The sequence below is a fragment of the Lolium perenne genome, chromosome 6, assembly GCF_019359855.2.
Source record: "Lolium perenne isolate Kyuss_39 chromosome 6, Kyuss_2.0, whole genome shotgun sequence".
Lineage (NCBI taxonomy): Eukaryota > Viridiplantae > Streptophyta > Magnoliopsida > Poales > Poaceae > Lolium > Lolium perenne.
The window spans coordinates 90,509,617-90,528,418 of NC_067249.2; the positions used below are offsets into that span (position 1 = coordinate 90,509,617).

Genomic DNA, 18,802 nt, shown 5'->3' on the forward strand with positions numbered 1-18,802 from the left:
ATTTTTTCAAGTAAGTGCAACTTCTGGGGCAGTTCGTAACAGATTGAGCAACTCTGGCGTTAAACGAGAATTAAGCCGGCGGTCCCACATGTCATAGCAAACGTCCGTCTGCGTGGCCGTTAGGGCAGGAGCAGATAAGAGGCTCGGTCGACCAGGTGCGACTCGACCAGTTGACGCGCTGTCGTGCCACCTCTCTCTCTCTTCTCGCTCCAGTCGAACGCCGCCGCGCCGCCAGGACGAACGCCGCCGCGCCTCGCCGTCGCAATGCCGTCGTGGAATGACGGAGAGAGCAGCGAGGACAGCCTGCTGTCCGATTTCGACTACGGCCACGGCCTCAGCCCTCGCAAGCCGGTAAGATTTTGCCTCCCTGTTCACTGACTAGGGTTAGGGTTTCTACGATTTGGGATTTATCGATTGAATCAAAGACCAGTCGATTGAAGCTTAGATCTTGCCTGCCTGTTCCTTCTCTTAGATACCAGAAACAATTCTGGACACCGAGTTCACCGGGTACGACGATTGCGATTTGAGGTGCAACCATGATATGCCAATGTACAGGTTGGTTTGCTTCGAAGGAGAGAACACGGGCAGGAGATTTCTGGCTTGTGGATGCAAGGTTGGGAACTGTAATGCCTTTTTTATATAGCCATTGATATATAGAGAATATAGTATGCCCATTGCAATTTCTTATGTCTATGTAGCACAATATAGTATGACCAGAGAATATAGTACTATAACCAGAGAATGTAGCACAATATAGTAGCATAATTTCATATGACCAATGCTTAGTTTGTTATGACCAGATTTGTAAGCAATTTAATAACATGGACATAGCTACTGCCTATTTAGGATAACAAGATGGATATAGCTACTGCCTTTTTAGTATTTACATGCAATTTTGTTGATGGATATAGCTACTGCCTTCATATAATTTAGTATAATTGTTGATGGATTTTGATTGATAATATAGGATGAGGAAATGTGTGACAAGGTTGAGTGGGTAGATGGGCCATGGCCACCTCCACTGCAGAGGAGTTTGGTCAAGCTTTGGGCCATGCATGATGAAGAGAGGGACAGTAGGATACATGGTAATGTGGAATATGCCACTAGGAATTACCAACTGACATTACAGAAAAAAGAGTTGGAGAAGAAGAATATGGAGTTGCACAAGCAAGTGGGCAATGCTCTGGAGTATGTGTCAGAGATAACTTCTCATGACCATGAGCTTGAAGTGGCAAAGAGAGAGAAGGCAGAGCAAGAAGTGATATCATTGAGGGAAGAAAAGAAGAGGCTGGAGCATGAGCTGGCAAAGAGGCCCAAGACAGATGATGAATGCTCAACTTTGAAGGAGGAAAAGAAGAGGCTAGAGTACTATGTTGCAGAACTCCTGAAGCAATCCCATGCTCTGAAGGATAAGATGAAGAAGATAGCTGAGATTTGTGGAGAATGAGTTGTTTGCATGTAATAATTTACTACTTTGTGCCTTGGTGAACTATGTTAGCATGTAATGGAAGTACTATGTTGTGCTGAATTATGTACTATATGGAACTAGTTTGATGTTATCATGTAATGGAAGTACTGGCACTTTGTTTTACTATTGCTGTGAGCTCTGAATTATTCTTGGCTTAACTGAATTTGCCTGTCTTTGAATTGTTCTGTGCAACTATTGAATTGTTGTCTGGAACATGTTGTCGCCGGTGGCGCCGCCCATTTATGGTCGCCGGAGTTAGAATCGGCACGGTGGCGCCGCCCATTTATGGTCGCCGGAGTTTGTAGCAAATGCAAGAACTGGAGCACCATTTCTGTACTGCAAATGTAGCAAGAACTGGAGCACCATAATTCATGAAATATAGCAAGTAATTCATGACCTGGAGCACCATAATTCATGAAATAGGCATCATACATCACATATAGCAAGTAATTCATGAACTGACAAAGCATCATTCATCAAATATAGGAAGTATGTCATCAAAGCAAGAACTGGAGCTCCATTTCTATACTGCCAAGGCACAATTGATCACAAATTAACTAGTAATTCATGAAAACATCAAATGGAGCACCATTTGTGTACTGGGAAGTCATAATTCAGTACAATATAACAAGTCATCAAATGGAGCACCATGCATATGCACCATAAGTCATCAGTACAACCAAAATAAGCAGTAGTACAACACAGTTCATTCAGCACTCAGTAAGAAGGGCCAGCATCTTGATCTGGGCCAGCATCTTGATCTGGGTCAACATAACCACAGTTCATATAACCCCATGTCCTTGTCCTTTTGTACGCTGGATAGCCGGATTCATATTCTGACTCTGTCGATGGTGTAGTAGATCTTGGTGGAGCAAATGCAGCTCTTGCTGGTGGTCTTGCTGGTGGGGCAGTGCTACAAGCTGTAGAAGCAGAAGTAGCAACATGACGACGACGAGCAGCAGCACTTCCTCCACCTGCAGCACTTGCTGGAGGAGCAGCAGCAGCACTTGCTCTAGGAGCAGCAGCAGCACTTGCTCCAGGAGCAGCAGCAGTAGCAGTTGGTCCAGGAGCAGCAGCACTTGCTCCAGGAGCAGCAGCACTTGCTCCAGGAGCAGCAGCAGCACTTGGTCCAGCACCACTATTGGCCTACAAGTTGCAAGTCATAGTTAGGAAAGCAAGTTCATAAGTAAAAAAAACAAATAACTAGCAGGTTGGGCTACAATTTACTAACCGCATGTTTATTCTTTCTAACAAGTAGATCAGGCCTCAACGGCGTAGTGCAACTGGTGTACTTGTGGCCCTGCAATTTGCAGTTTGAGCAGGTTATTGTCCCCATCCTAGAAGTATCTTTAGCTTTGGGCTTCTCAAACTTTCCCTTTCTCCTCTTCTCTGCCTTTCTCCCTCTAGTGATCTTGAAATCAGGAGGGACGATGTCCGGAGAATCAGTCTTTGGCCAGTCATGCTGCCCAGGCACAGGGAAAATCATAGGCTTGAATGCTTCAATGTACATGGGTTTCATGAAGAATTTGCTCACATAGTCCTCTGTTTTTTGCTTGGCCTTGATTATAGCACTACAAGCATGATTACAAGGGAGCCCTGTGACATCCCATCTCCTGCATCCACATGTTCTAGCTACCAAATCAACAGCATGTATCTGATCACCTTTTCCATTAGTCACTTCCCACAGATCAGTCCCTGAAATTCTTGGTGTGCAAGGCCTGGAGTACTTCTTGGCTAGCTCTAGCTGCTCCATGAAATGTGGTGTGATCATCCACCTAGCAGTTTCTCCACCAACCCTCTTCTCATGATTCCTAACCATTAACTTGTTCTTTACACCAACAAGCATTGTTCTTATCGGCTTCTTCCTAACATCCAAGATATATCTGTTAAACACCTCACTCAGGTTGTTAACAACTAGGTCAGTCTTGCAGTTGGTGTCGAATGCATGTCGTGCCCATGTGTGGGGTGGGATCTGACTCAGCCATTTCCAAGCCTCTTCACTCTCCACTTTTAAAGTCTCCATTGCAGCCTCAAACTGATCCTTATGGTATGCATAGCTGGCTCTATCCATGCATTTCTTCAGATCTTCCCCCCTGAATCCAGCCGTTTGAAAGTTTGCATATATGTGTCTTAGACAATATCTTTGGTGAGCAGAAGGGAACACTTGGGTCACTGCTTTGAGAAGCCCCTGTCCATTTATATAACAATTTGCGGTTTAGGTAACACTACCATGACATATGAGGTAAGACTAGCATATGAGGTAAGACAAATAGGACTAACCTTTTGCCTATCAGACATAATTGTGTAAGGACCAAATTCTCCTTGTTCTCCTCCCAAAGCATATTTCAGCTGAGTCAGAAACCAGCACCAATTGGATGTGTCCTCTTTTGGGACGACTGCGAAGGCAATAGGGAACATGTTGTTATTTCCATCTCGGCCGGTTGCAGCTAGTATTTGGGCACCAGTGCAGAGTTTGATGAAGCAACCATCCAATCCTGCATTACAAACAATTGTTCACATCATCCTATGAACAAATGCAATAGTATAGCAAATTAGCAATAGAAGAACAGCCGAGAAGAGCAAATGCAGTACCTATGAATGGCCTGCACCCTTTCAGGAATCCTTCTTTGGTTCCATTTAAGCAGAAGAAAAGACCATGGAATGTTGGACCTGGATGTGGATTCTCCATAGAAGGTGGAGGGATAACTGTTTGCACAATCACCCGACTACCTGGATTTGTATCGATCACTGCTTGTGCCCAATCTCTCAGTCTGAAGTATTGCTCTCTGTGATCACCTAGGACAGCATCGAGCGCATGATTTTTAGCCCTGTATGCCATCATCTTCGGAACGTCGACACCATAGTGCAACTTTGCTTTATCAATCAATGTCTGAATGCCTGTATTAGGATCAGATCTGAACAAACTCTCATACCTTCTGGCAAGCCATTTTGCACTAACCCTAGAACTATCTGTTGTCGTCTCACATGTATGCTCAAGATTCATCTTCCTAATGACAAAGGTCTTCTCTCCTTTTATCTCTGATGCAGTAATATAGAAACGACATGATGGCTTATTTTTGCAATCAGCAATTACTCTAACATCAGAGTTTCGATGATAGTTGAAATTCCTACTTTGTGCTATATGCAAGTTGACCAATGCATCTCTGAACTGCTCCACATTTGTAAAACACATGTGCTCTGCTAGTTGCTCATGTGCTTGCAGCCTTCTCTCATCATACCATACCCTAGGTGGCCTTTTCTTTGCTCTACTCTTTCTTCCTTTAGGTAGAATCATCGACAATGGCTCAAACCCATCATCATCATCTTCAGGCAGAAAACCAGGACATTTGTCCTCATCATCAGATGGTATGAAGTCTCGCACATGTTCGACGACAACACTTGAATGTGACCTTTCAGTGGGGCCTTTTCTCTTCACAGGTAGCTTCATTTTCTTCAACGGCACCTCAGTACATGGTTCAGCACCTGCTTCTTCTTCACTTACAAACAAATCTTCAATATCTGTATCACCTTGGCAAGCAGTGACATTGGATCCTCTTTTTGCTTTCTCATCTCCTCCAATATCTCATCAACTTCAGCCTTTTCCTTCATCCTGATTTCAACTGAATCAGCTAAGTCTCCCATGTCAAATGCTGCATCATGTGTGCCCACATCTGCATCCTCATCACTACCTGACAGCTCAACATCTTCATCGACGTCGTAGAACTGAGCATGATTGTGTGAACCCTGCCCAACAGGATTATTACTACCAACTTGGCTATTAAACAATTGACATCTTCATCCACGGCATACATAGGTGGCTCACTGAAATCCAACACAATTGGAGATGAATAAGTAATAATGCTAGAGCAATTATCCCCTGATGTGCTGCCTTGTTTGGTTTTTTTTAATTTCTTATCAACACCATGTACTCCCCTCTTAGCAGTCAAGTTTAACACCTTTGTTGAATCAAAATGCAGTAGCAGCTCATATATTTTAGCATTGTTCTCAACCAATTCCATTTCACTTTGAATTCTACAGTACATAGAATCCCCAAATCCATAGCCACGAGGCTCAAGCATTGAAACTAGTTTCATGTAAGTCAGGTCATCACGGCAAATTTGGTTCTCTAGCATATCCTGACCATCCTCAAATTGTATCCTCACATCCCAAACTTCACTGTCTAGGCTACAAAGCAAATAGAAATGTCCAAATGAGTAAAATTGGACCTAAGGGCTTGAGAGGAAGATACATAACAGCGGCTAGATGGAGTAGAGCAACTTACCCATCTCCTCCATCGGCGTGGCTGCTTGTCCTGGTCGAGTTCGTCGCCGGGTCGTCCTCCCACATCTGGGCAAGGTAATGCTCCGACGAAACGTGCGCCGGCGGCCACAGGTCATCCAACCCGTCGTCATACACTCCGCCTTGTCCGCCAGCACCGCCGCCAGCACCGCCGCCACCGCCAGCAGCGCCGCCGCTGCCGCCGCCATCGCCCTCCTCCATCGGTCGAAAAAGAAAAGGGGGGAAATAACAGAGATGGAGCCGAATCGTGGTAACGGCCACAGATGGAGCCGAATCGTGCCCTAACGGACGTTTGCTATGACATGTGGGACCGCCGGCTTAATTCTCGTTTAACGCCAAAGTTGCTCAATCTGTTACGAACTGCCCCAGAAGTTGCACTTACTTGAAAAAATTACCAGTGTTGGTACCTACTCGCAACCGTTGCCCCAAAAGTGGTATGTATATGTAATTTACTCCCTTTTGGGCTACAAAGGTGATTAGTTTCCCCTTAATTTGTTTTCTGATTCACGTGCCCAAGTACTGTACTACTGTTGATCCCATCAGAATATAGGTAACGAAATTAACTAATGAGATTTGATTACGCTGCTCTATTGTAGGTCACGAAATTCACCTAAGGTGGATGATCGCCGAGGGAAAGCTCGTGTGCTGATTTGTTTGGAGTGAGCGTTCAGAACAAAGCACGTCCTTCTGCGATGGACCAACATACTACTATACTTTGTGTACATCGATCTATATGCATGCTTCTAAAGCTTTGACTATTCTCATACCAGTGGCACAAATATTTTATTCATGCTCACAGTTCTTGTATGTCATAATGCGTACATATTCCTCACATTTTAATGAATAAGGCGAAATAAATAAGACGCTCTCGTTTTTCGCATTTTTTTCACCAAAAATTACTCCAAATATATAAAAAATATTGGTATAAAATTAGCATCGTTAGAAAGTGTTTTTCAATACAAATCTAACGATACAAAATATGTACAATATAATCAAGATTTTTTTGCTTAATTTGTTTGATCAAACTTCATTTTAAAATATGTGTGTGCCTTATTCATCAAAACAGAGGTACTATTTGTGTCGATATCGATGTGAAAGATAACAATTATGCTCATCATCAAAAGTAGAAAACGTGACCGCCATCAACAAAGTGACAAAGAGGAGAAGTATGAACACATATTGTTTAATAGAACGTTTAAGCATTTTGTTTCATCCGGTGCAACGCACAGGTATTTTTACTAGTGATATATAATGCATATAAAACATGTGACAATGATACATAAAACAAGCATGAAACATCAGAAATTATAGATATGTTGGAGACGTATCACTACCCTCCATTCTTCCTCGCGTATCGGGGCGGCACCGCTAGAAAAGAAGTGAGATGCTGCAACACGATCAAGCTAGGCGTCGGGGAGCTCGTCGGATCAATTACCGCCATCAAGGTGTCCATCGAGAGGTCAGTGGTCCTAGCCGGCGCCAGCGGACTAATCACCATCATCTATGCCTTGTACATCGGCAACAAGCATGCGGCCGACCTGATGCACACACAGGACACAATGGTGGTCGGGCCGAGTGTTACGTCTCAAACGTATCTATAATTTTTGATGCTCCATTCTTGTTTTACACCAATTTATATATGTTTTTCTCATACTTTGTTGCACTTTTATACATTTTCCGGCACTAACCTATTAACAAGATGCCACAGTGTCAGTTCCATGTTTTCTGTTGTTTTGTATTTCAGAAAAGTTGTACAGGAAATATTCTCGGAATTGGATGAAACAAAAGCCAAAGTCAATATTTTTTCGTAACAAAGACAGCGTCCAGAGGGGAGTCGAAGGGGGGCAGCAGGGCGGCCACGCTAATCCTAGGCGCAGCCTAGCCCTGGCCCGCGCCTAGGCTTGGTGTGGGCTCCCCTGGCCTCCACCAACATTGCAGCTCTGCCTATTTATTCACGATCTCAGCAAAACCATGAAGATCCGAGCCTCCATCCACGAAAAGTTCCGCCGCGGCGGCCATTGCAGACCCTAGCTCGGGAGGGTTCTGAATCTCTTCCCAGTACCCTACCGGAGGGGGAAATCATCGCCGGAGGCATCTACATCGACATGCCCGCCTCCGAAGTGATGCGTGAGTAGTTCATCCCTGGACTATGGGTCCATAGCAGTAACTAGATGGTTGTCTTCTAGAATTTGTGCCTCATGTTTAGATCTTTTGAGCTACCCTAAATGATCAAGAATATCCTTATGTAATGCTACATGTCATGTTTGCTGGGATCCGATGAATATTGAATACTATGTTGAGATCCATTATATATTCTTGTCATATGTTATTTGTGATCTTGCATGCTCTCCATTGCTAGTAGATAGTCTGGCCAAGTAGATGCTTGTGACTCCAAAAGGGGGTATTTATGCTCGATAGTAGGTTCATGCCTCTAGTTTTTTTGGAAGAGTGACAATAACTTCTAAGATTGTAGAGGTGTTGTTGCTATTAGGGAGAAAACAACAATGTTTTATCTAGTAATTCTATTGTTTAATTTACACACATTACTTAATGCGATAATCTGTTGCCTGCAACTTAATACTGGAAGGGGTTCGGACGCTAACCGGAAGGTGGATTATTAGTCATAGACGCAGTAGGATTACGGTCAATGTATTATGTTGTAATGCCCAAACGAATCTCATAGTTATCATATTGTCATGTATGGTCGATATTCTGTCAATTGCTCAGTTGTAATTTGTTCACCGAGCATGTTATTTATCTTTATGGAGAGACACCTCTAGTGAACTGTGGACCCCGGTCCTTTTCCTTTATACTGATAAATTCAACCACTGCAATCCTGGTCTATTTACTTTCCGCAAGCAATGTTCTCTTTAATTAATGCAAATATCTCCTTCCACTCGATACATTTAATCATTTATGTTCAGCAAACCGGTGAGATTGACAACCTTACTGTAAGTTGGGGCAAAGTAGTTTGGTTGTATTTTGTGCAGGTTCCATGTTGTTGCTGACGCCGGTAGTGCGCCCTGCCAATAGTTAGCTAGCAACACCTTCAGAAGTCACGCATATCTTCTACTGGTCGATTAAACATTGGTTTTTTACTGAGGGCAAACTTGCTACTGTACTTATCACACCTTCCTCTTGGGGTTCCCCAACAATGGCCAGCAAGATTTTCTGGCGTTGTTGCCGGGGAGAAAGAGGATTTCTGCAAGGGGAGTCTCTCTTCTCCAATCTCTTTACTTTTTCATTGTTTTTCTTAGTTTATTCCATGCTCACCTCCCATGTTGATATTTATTGTTTTTCACTCGTTAGGCTTAATGGAAAACAACAACAAAATTAGAGAGCTTTATAGTATTTATCTTGCGCTACATGAATGTAGGGATTCGTAGCATAGATAACCAAAACATTCCTACCGCAAGAACAAATAACAAGCCAAGATATAATCTAGTAGATGGTAGCACCGAGGTGAAGATCAACATACCCTCGAAGATCGCCAAGCGTTAACGAGATAAATCTCGTGGTTGATGTAGTCGATCACTTGTCGCTTTCAAAAGCGCGTAGATTATCTTGATGGTGCCACAATCGGGCAGCACCTCCGCACTCGGTCACACGTACGGTGTTGATGACGACGTCATTTTCCCTATTCCAACAGGAAGTAGATGTAGTAGATCCTCCTCGGAATCTCACAACCACGACGGCGTGGTGATGGTGAAGGAGATATGCCCTAGAGGCAATAATAAAGTGGTTATTGATACGTCTCCGACGTATCGATAATTTCTTATGTTCCATGCCACATTATTGATGATATCTACATGTTTTATGCACACTTTATGTCATATTCGTGCATTTTCTGGAACTAACCTATTAACAAGATGCCGAAGTGCCAGTTGCTGTTTTCTGATGTTGTTGGTTTCAGAAATCCTAGTAAGGAAATATTCTCGGAATTGGACGAAATCAACGCCCAGGGTCCTATTTTGCCACGAAGCTTCCAGAAGACCGAAGAGTCAACGAAGTGGGGCCACGAGGTGGCCAGGAGGGTAGGCGGCGCGGCCCCACCCTTGGCCGCGCCGCCCTGTCTCCTGGGCCCCTCGCGACGCCCCCTGACCTACCCTTCCGCCTACTTAAACCCTTCGTCGCGAAACCCCCAGTACCGAGAGCCACGATACGAAAAACCTTCCAGAGACGCCGCCAATCCCATCTCGGGGGATTCAGGAGATCGCCTCCGGCACCCTTCCGGAGAGGGGAATCATCTCCCGGAGGACTCTACGCCGCCATGGTCGCCTCCGGAGTGATGTGTGAGTTGTCTACCCCTGGACTATGGGTCCATAGCAGTAGCTAGATGGTTGTCTTCTCCTCATTGTGCTTAATTGTCGGGTCTTGTGAGCTGCCGAACATGATCAAGATCATCTATCTGTAATTCTATATGTTGTGTTTGTTGGGATCCGATGAATAGAGAATACCATGTTATGTTGATTATCAATTTATATCTATGTGTTGTTTATGATCCTGCATGCTCTCCGTTATTAGTAGAGGCTCTGGCCAAGTTTTTGCTATTAACTCCAAGAGGGGGTATTTATGCTCGATAGTGGGTTCATGTCTCCGTGAATCTGGGGAAGTGACAGAAATCTCTAAGATTATGGATGTGCTGTTGCCACTAGGGATATAACATTGGTGCTATGTTCGAGGATGTAGTTACTGATTACATTACGCGCAATACTTAATGCAATTGTCTGTTGTTAGCAACTTAATACTGGAGGGGGTTCGGATGATAACCTGAAGGTGGACTTTTTAGGCATAGATGCATGCTGGATAGCGGTCTATGTACTTTGTCGTAATGCCCAATTAAATCTCACTATACTCATCATAATATGTATGTGCATGGTCATGCCCTCTTTATTTGTCAATTTCCCAACTGTAATTTGTTCACCCAACATGTTGTTTATCTTATGGGAGAGACACCTCTAGTGAACTGTGGACCCCGGTCCAATTCTCTATACTGAAATACAATCTACTGCAATACTTGTTCTACTGTTTTCTGCAAACAATCATCATCCACACTATACATCTAATCCTTTGTTACAGCAAGCCGGTGAGATTGACAACCTCGCTGTTTCGTTGGGGCAAAGTACTTGGTTTGTGTTGTGCAGGTTCCACGCTGGCGCCGAATCCTCGGTGTTGCGCCGCACTACATCTCGCCGCCATCAACCTTCAACGTGCTTCTTGACTCCTACTGGTTCGATAAACCTTGGTTTCTACTGAGGGAAACTTGCCGCTGTGCGCATCACACCTTCCTCTTGGGGTTCCCAACGGACGCGTGTCGAACGAAAAGACAATACGTCAACCACGCGCATCAAGCAAATTTCTGGCGCCGTTGCCGGGGAGATCAAGACACGCTGCAAGGGGAGTCTCCACATCCTAACCTCTTTACTTTGTTTTTGTCTTGCTTAGTTTTATTTACTACTTTGTTTACTGCACTAAATCAAAATACAAAAAAATTAGTTGCTAGTTTTACTTTATTTACTGTCTTGTTTGCTATATCAAAAACACAAAAAAATTAGTTACTTGCATTTACTTTATCTAGTTTGCTTTATTTACTATTGCTAAAATGGGTACTCCTGAAAATACTAAGTTGTGTGACTTCACAACCAAAAATAATAATGATTTCTTATGCACACCTATTGCTCCACCTGCTACTACAGCAGAATTCTTTGAAATTAAACCTGCTTTACTAAATCTTGTTATGCGAGAGCAATTTTCTGGTGTTAGTTCTGATGATGCTGCTGCCCATCTCAACAATTTTGTTGAATTATGTGAAATGCAAAAGTATAAGGATGTAGATGGTGACATTATAAAATTAAAATTGTTCCCTTTCTCATTAAGAGGAAGAGCTAAAGATTGGTTGCTATCTCTGCCTAAGAATAGTATTGATTCATGGACTAAATGCAAGGATGCTTTTATTGGTAGATATTATCCTCCTGCTAAAATTATATCTTTGAGGAGTAGCATAATGAATTTTAAACAATTAGATACTGAGCATGTTGCACAAGCATGGGAAAGAATGAAATCTTTGGTTAAAAATTGCCCAACCCATGGACTGACTACTTGGATGGTCATCCAAACCTTTTATGCAGGACTGAATTTTTCTTCGCGGAACCTATTGGATTCAGCTGCTGGAGGTACCTTTATGTCCATCACTCTTGGTGAAGCAACAAAGCTTCTTGATAATATGATGATCAATTACTCTGAATGGCACACGGAAAGAGCTCCACAGGGTAAGAAGGTAAATTCTATCGAAGAAACCTCTTCCTTGAGTGATAAGATTGATGCTATTATGTCTATACTTGTGAATGATAGGACTAATGTTGATCCTAATAATGTTCCGTTAGCGTCATTGGTTGCTCGAAAAGAATATGTTGATGTGAATTTCATTAAAAATAACAATTATAATAATTCTAGGCCATATCCTGCTAATGGTAACTCTTATGGTAGATACGCTTCACCTAATGAGGAAAAGATGTTAGAAATTGAAAGATCCACCAAGAACTTTATGCAATCACAATATGAGCAAAATAAATTGTTTACTAAAACTATGAATGAGCAATCTACCTTGTTGAAGAATATAGGAAATCAACTTGAAAATCTGAATATGGAGATCTCTGGGTTGCAAACTAAACTAGCGAATGCTGAAAACCGAATCTCATATATGTCTGCGTCACAATCTTCTTTAATTAATAAAATGGCTGCTAAACCTGAGGATATAGATAATAAAATTACTACTACAGCTAATGCCATCCAAGTTAGAATTAATGAGAATATAAGATTGATGGCCGAATTGCGTGCTAGGTGGGAAAGAGAAGAAAATGAAAAAGAAGAGAATATAGCTAAAGTTTGGACTATAACCACCACTAGTAATGCTAATGCTACACAAGTTGCTGCACCTCCTACTATTACTAATAAAAGAATTGGTGTTAGCAATGTTTCCACTTCTAATGCAAAGCGCGAAAAACTGCTCAAATCGCTAAAATCATTAAACCTTGTGATAAAACTGCTGAAATTTTTTCCAACATTGGGGATGATGATCCCATTGCTTTAGATTATAATGGTTTGAATTTTGATAATTGCCACATCTCTGAAGTTATAAAGTTCTTACACAAACTTGCTAAAAGTCCTAATGCTAGTGCTATAAATTTGGCTTTCACGAAACATATTACAAATGCTCTCATAAAAGCTAGAGAAGAGAAATTAGAGCGCGAAGCTTCTATTCCTAGAAAGCTAGAGGATGGTTGGGAGCCCATCATTAAGATGAAGGTCAATGATTTTGATTGTAATGCTTTATGTGATCTTGGTGCGAGTATTTCTGTTATGCCTAAGAAAATCTATAATATGCTTGACTTGCCACCATTGAAAAATTGTTATTTGGATGTTAATCTTGCTGATCATTCTACAAAGAAACCTTTGGGGAAAGTTGATAATGTTTTCATTACCGTTAACAATAACCTTGTCCCCGTTGATTTTGTTGTCTTGGATATTGAATGCAATGCATCTTGTCCCATTATATTGGGAAGACCTTTTCTTCGAACTGTTGGTGCTATCATTGATATGAAGGAAGGTAATATTAAATATCAATTTCCTCTCAAGAAAGGTATGGAACACTTCCCTAGAAAGAGAATGAAGTTACCTTTTGATTCTATTATTAGAACAAATTATGATGTTGACACTTCGTCTCTTGATAATACTTGATACACACTTTCTGCGCCTAGCCGAAAGGCGTTAAAGAAAAGCGCTTATGGGAGACAACCCATGTTTTTACTACAGTACTTTGTTTTATATTTGAGTCTTGGAAGTTGTTTACTACTGTAGCAACCTCTCCTTATCTTAGTTTAGTGTTTTGTTGTGCCAAGTAAAGTCGTTGATAGTAAGGTTCATACTAGATTTGGATTATGCTGTAAACAGATTTCTTTCTTTGTCACGAATCTGGGCAAAATTCTCTGTAGGTAACTCAGAAAATTATGCCAATTTACGTGAGTGATCCTCAGATATGTACGCAATTTCATTCAATTTGAGCATTTTCATTTGAGCAAGTCTGGTGCCTCAATAAAATTCGTCAATACGAACTGTTCTGTTTTGACAGATTCTGCCTTTTATTTCGCATTGCCTGTTTTGATATGTTCGATGGATATTTCGATTCCATTGACTTTCAGTAGCTTTGTGCAATGTCCAGAAGTGTTAAGAATGATTATGTCACCTCTGAACATGTATATTTTGATTGTGCACTAACTCTCTAATGAGTTGTTTTGAGTTTGGTGTGGAGGAAGTTTTCAAGGATCAAGAGAGGGAGATGATACAACATGATCAAGGAGAGTGAAAGCTCTAAGCTTGGGGATGCCCCGGTGGTTCACCCCTGCATATATCATGAAGACTCAAGCGTCTAAGCTTGGGGATGCCCAAGGCATCCCCTTCTTCATCGACAACATTATCAGGTTCCTCCCCTGAAACTATATTTTTATTCCATCACATCTTATGTGCTTTGCTTGGAGCGTCGGTTTGTTTTGTTTATTTTGTTTTGTTTGAATAAAATGGATCCTAGCATTCATTGTGTGGGAGAGAGACACGCTCCGTTGTAGCATATGGACAAGTATGTCCTTAGGCTCTACTCATAATATTCATGGCGAAAGTTTCTTCTTCGTTAAATTGTTATATGGTTGGAATTGGAAAATGATACATGTAGTAATTGCTAAAATGTCTTGGATAATGTGATACTTGGCAATTGTTGTGCTCATGTTTAAGCTCTTGCATCATATACTTTGCACCTATTAATGAAGAAATACATAGAGCATGCTAAAATTTGGTTTGCATATTTGGTCTCTCTAAGGTCTAGATAATCTCTAGTATTGAGTTTGAACAACAAGGAAGACGGTGTAGAGTCTTATAATGTTTTCAATATGTCTTTTATGTGAGTTTTGCTGCACCGTTTCATCCTTGTGTTTGTTTCAAATAGCCTTGCTAGCCTAAACCTTGTATCGAGATGGAATACTTCTCATACATCCAAAATACTTGAGCCAACCACTATGCCATTTGTGTCCACCATACCTACCTACTACATGGTATTTCTCCGCCATTCCAAAGTAAATTGCTTGAGTGCTACCTTTAAACAATTCAAAATTTATCACCTCTGATTTGTGTCAATGTTTTATAGCTCATGAAGAAGTATGTGGTGTTTATCTTTCAATCTTGTTGGGCAACTTTCACCAATGGACTAGTGGCTTCATCCGCTTATCCAATAATTTTGCAAAAAGAGCTGGCAATGGGATTCCCAGTCCCAAATTAATTAATAAAAATAGACACTCCTCCATGGTATGTGATTGTTGGACGGCACCCGAAGGATTCGGTTAGCCATGGCTTGAGAAAGCAAAGGTGGGGAGGAGTGTCATCATAATAAAACTAAAATAAAAAGGCACTCCTTCATGGTATGAGATTGTTGGCAGGCACCCGAAGGATTCGGTTAGCCATGGTTTGTGAAAGAAAGGTTGGAAGGAGTGCCACACAAAAATAAAATAAAATGGGAGCCGCTCTTTGAAGGTTTGTCTGGCAAGGGGGTTAGGGTACCCACTACCATTCGTTGACAACAACAAACACCTCTCAAAATTTTACTTTTATTGCTCTCTATATGTTTTCAAAATCAAAGCTCTAGCACAAATATAGCAATCGATGCTTTCCTCTTTGAAGGACCTTTCTTTTTCTTTTATTGTTGAGTCAGTTCACCTATCTCTCTCCATCCCAAGAAGCAAACACTTGTGTGAACTGTGCATTGATTCCTACATACTTGCATATTGCACTTGTTATATTACTCTATGTTGACAATATCCATGAGATATATATGTTATAAGTTGAAAGCAACCGCTGAAACTTCATCTTCCTTTGTGTTGCTTCAATGCCTTTACTATGAATCATTGCTTTATGAGTTAACTTTTATGCAAGACTTATTGACGCTTGTCTTGAAGTACTATTCATGAAAAGTCTTTGCTATATGATTCATTTGTTTACTCATGTCATTTACATTGTTTTGATCGCTGCATTCACTACATATGCTTACAAATAGTATGATCAAGGTTATGATGGCATGTCACTCCAGAAATTATCTTTGTTTATCGTTTACCTGCTCGGGACGAGCAGAAACTAAGCTTGGGGATGCTGATACGTCTCCGACGTATCAATAATTTCTTATGTTCCATGCCACATTATTGATGATATCTACATGTTTTATGCACACTTTATGTCATATTCGTGCATTTTCTGGAACTAACCTATTAACAAGATGCCAAAGTGCCAGTTGCTGTTTTCTGTTGTTTTTGGTTTCAGAAATCCTAGTAAGGAAATATTCTCGGAATTGGACGAAATCAACGCCCAGGGTCCTATTTTGCCACGAAGCTTCCAGAATACCAAAGAGTCAACGAAGTGGGGCCACGAGGTGGCCAGGAGGGCAGGCGGCGTGGCCCCACCCTTGGCCGCGTCGCCCTGTCTCCTGGGCCCCTCGCGACGCCCCCTGACCTACCCTTCCGCCTACTTAAAGCCTTCGTCGCGAAACCCCCAGTACCGAGAGCCACGATACGGAAAACCTTCCAGAGACGCCGCCGCCGCCAATCCTATCTCGGGGGATTCAGGAGATCGCCTCCGGCACCCTGCCGGAGAGGGGAATCATCTCCCGGAGGACTCTACGCCGCCATGGTCGCCTCCGGAGTGATGTGTGAGTAGTCTACCCCTGGACTATGGGTCCATAGCAGTAGCTAGATGGTTGTCTTCTCCTCATTGTGCTTAATTGTCGGGTCTTGTGAGCTGCCGAACATGATCAAGATCATCTATCTGTAATTCTATATGTTGTGTTTGTTGGGATCCGATGAATAGAGAATACCATGTTATGTTGATTATCAATTTATATCTATGTGTTGTTTATGATCTTGCATGCTCTCCGTTATTAGTAGAGGCTCTGGCCAAGTTTTTGCTATTAACTCCAAGAGGGGGTATTTATGCTCGATAGTGGGTTCATGTCTCCGTGAATCTGGGGAAGTGACAGAAATCTCTAAGATTATGGATGTGCTGTTGCCACTAGGGATAAAACATTGGTGCTATGTTCGAGGATGTAGTTATTGATTACATTACGCGCAATACTTAATGCAATTGTCTGTTGTTAGCAACTTAATACTGGAGGGGGTTCGGATGATAACCTGAAGATGGACTTTTTAGGCATAGATGCATGCTGGATAGCGGTCTATGTACTTTGTCGTAATGCCCAATTAAATCTCACTATACTCATCATAATATGTATGTGCATGGTCATGCCCTCTTTATTTGTCAATTGCCCAACTGTAATTTGTTCACCCAACATGCTGTTTATCTTATGGTAGAGACACCTCTAGTGAACTGTGGACCCCGGTCCAATTCTCTATACTGAAATACAATCCCATCGCAATACTTGTTCTACTGTTTTCTGCAAACAATCATCATCCACACTATACATCTAATCCTTTGTTACAGCAAGCCGGTGAGATTGACAACCTCGCTGTTTCGTTGGGGCAAAGTACTTGGTTTGTGTTGTGCAGGTTCCACGTTGGCGCCGGAATCCCTGGTGTTGCGCCGCACTACATCTCGCCGCCATCAACCTTCAACGTGCTTCTTGACTCCTACTGGTTCGATAAACCTTGGTTTCTACTGAGGGAAACTTGCCGCTGTGCGCATCACACCTTCCTCTTGGGGTTCCCAACGGACGCGTGTCGAACGAAAAGACAATACGTCAACCACGCGCATCAGTTATTATTATATATCTTTATGTTTATGATAAATGTTTATATGTCATGCTATAATTGTATTAACCGAAACATTAGTACATGTGTGATATGTAAACAACAAAGAGTCCCTAGTATGCCTCTTAACTAGCTTGTTGATTAATGGATGATTAGTTTCATAATCATGAACATTGGATGTTATTAATAACAAGGTTATATCATTGTATGAATGATGTAATGGACACACCCAATTAAGCGTAGCATAAGATCACGTCATTAAGTTATTTGCTATAAGCTTTCGATACATAGTTACCTAGTCATTATGACCATGAGATCATGTAAATCACTTATACCGGAAAGGTACTTTGATTACACCAAACGCCACTGCGTAAATGGGTGGTTATAAAGGTGGGATTAAGTATCCGGAAAGTATGAGTTGAGGCATATGGATCAACAGTGGGATTTGTCCATCCCAATGACGGATAGATATACTCTGGGCCCTCTCGGTGGAATGTCGTCTAATGTCTTGCAAGCATATGAATAAATTCATAAGAGACCACATACCACGGTACGAGTAAAGAGTACTTGTTAGGAGACGAGGTTGAACAAGGTATAGAGTGATACCGATGATCAAACCTCGGACAAGTAAAATATCGCGTGACAAAGGGAATTGGTATCGTATGTGAATGGTTCATTCGATCACTAAAGTCATCGTTGAATATGTGGGAGCCATTATGGATCTCCAGATCCCGCTATTGGTTATTGGTCGGAGTGACTACTCAACCATGTCCGCATAGTTCGCGAACCGTATGGTGACACACTTAAAGTTAGATGTTGAAATGGTAGAACTTGAATATGGAATGGAGTTCGAATATTTGTTCGGAGTCCCGGATGAGATCCCGGACATCACGAGGAGTCCCGGAATGGTCTGGAGAATAAGATTCATATATAGGAAGTCATTTTATGTGATTTAAAATTATCCGGAAGGTTCTATGGAAGGTTCTAGAAGGTTCTAGAAAAGTCCGGAAGAAACCACTAAGGAAGGCGGAGTCCCGGTGGGACTCCACCTCCCATGGCCGGCCAACCCTAAGGGGGAGGAGTCCCAAGTGGACTCCCCAAGGGGGGCCGGCCACCCCCTCCCAAGGAAGGTGGGAATCCCACCTCTAGTGGGAGTCCTAGCTTGGGTAGGTTTCATGTGTTATGGAAGGTTTTGGTTTGGGGTCTTATTGAAGACTTGTAGACCAACTCTTGAGTGTTC

The 18,802-nt window shown here is 42.1% G+C and overlaps 1 protein-coding gene across 1 annotated transcript; it reads left to right on the forward strand.

Annotated features, from left to right (window-relative positions):
• The first annotated feature begins 231 nt into the window (after positions 1–231).
• LOC127320965 (uncharacterized) lies at positions 232–1,550 on the forward strand. The gene is made up of 3 exons (XM_051350029.2): positions 232–351; positions 473–613; positions 968–1,550. The coding sequence occupies exons 1-3, from the start codon at positions 265–267 to the stop codon at positions 1,445–1,447; spliced, it is 708 nt and encodes a 235-aa protein (XP_051205989.2). The 5' UTR covers positions 232–264; the 3' UTR covers positions 1,448–1,550.
• Positions 1,551–18,802: the final 17,252 nt, after the last annotated feature.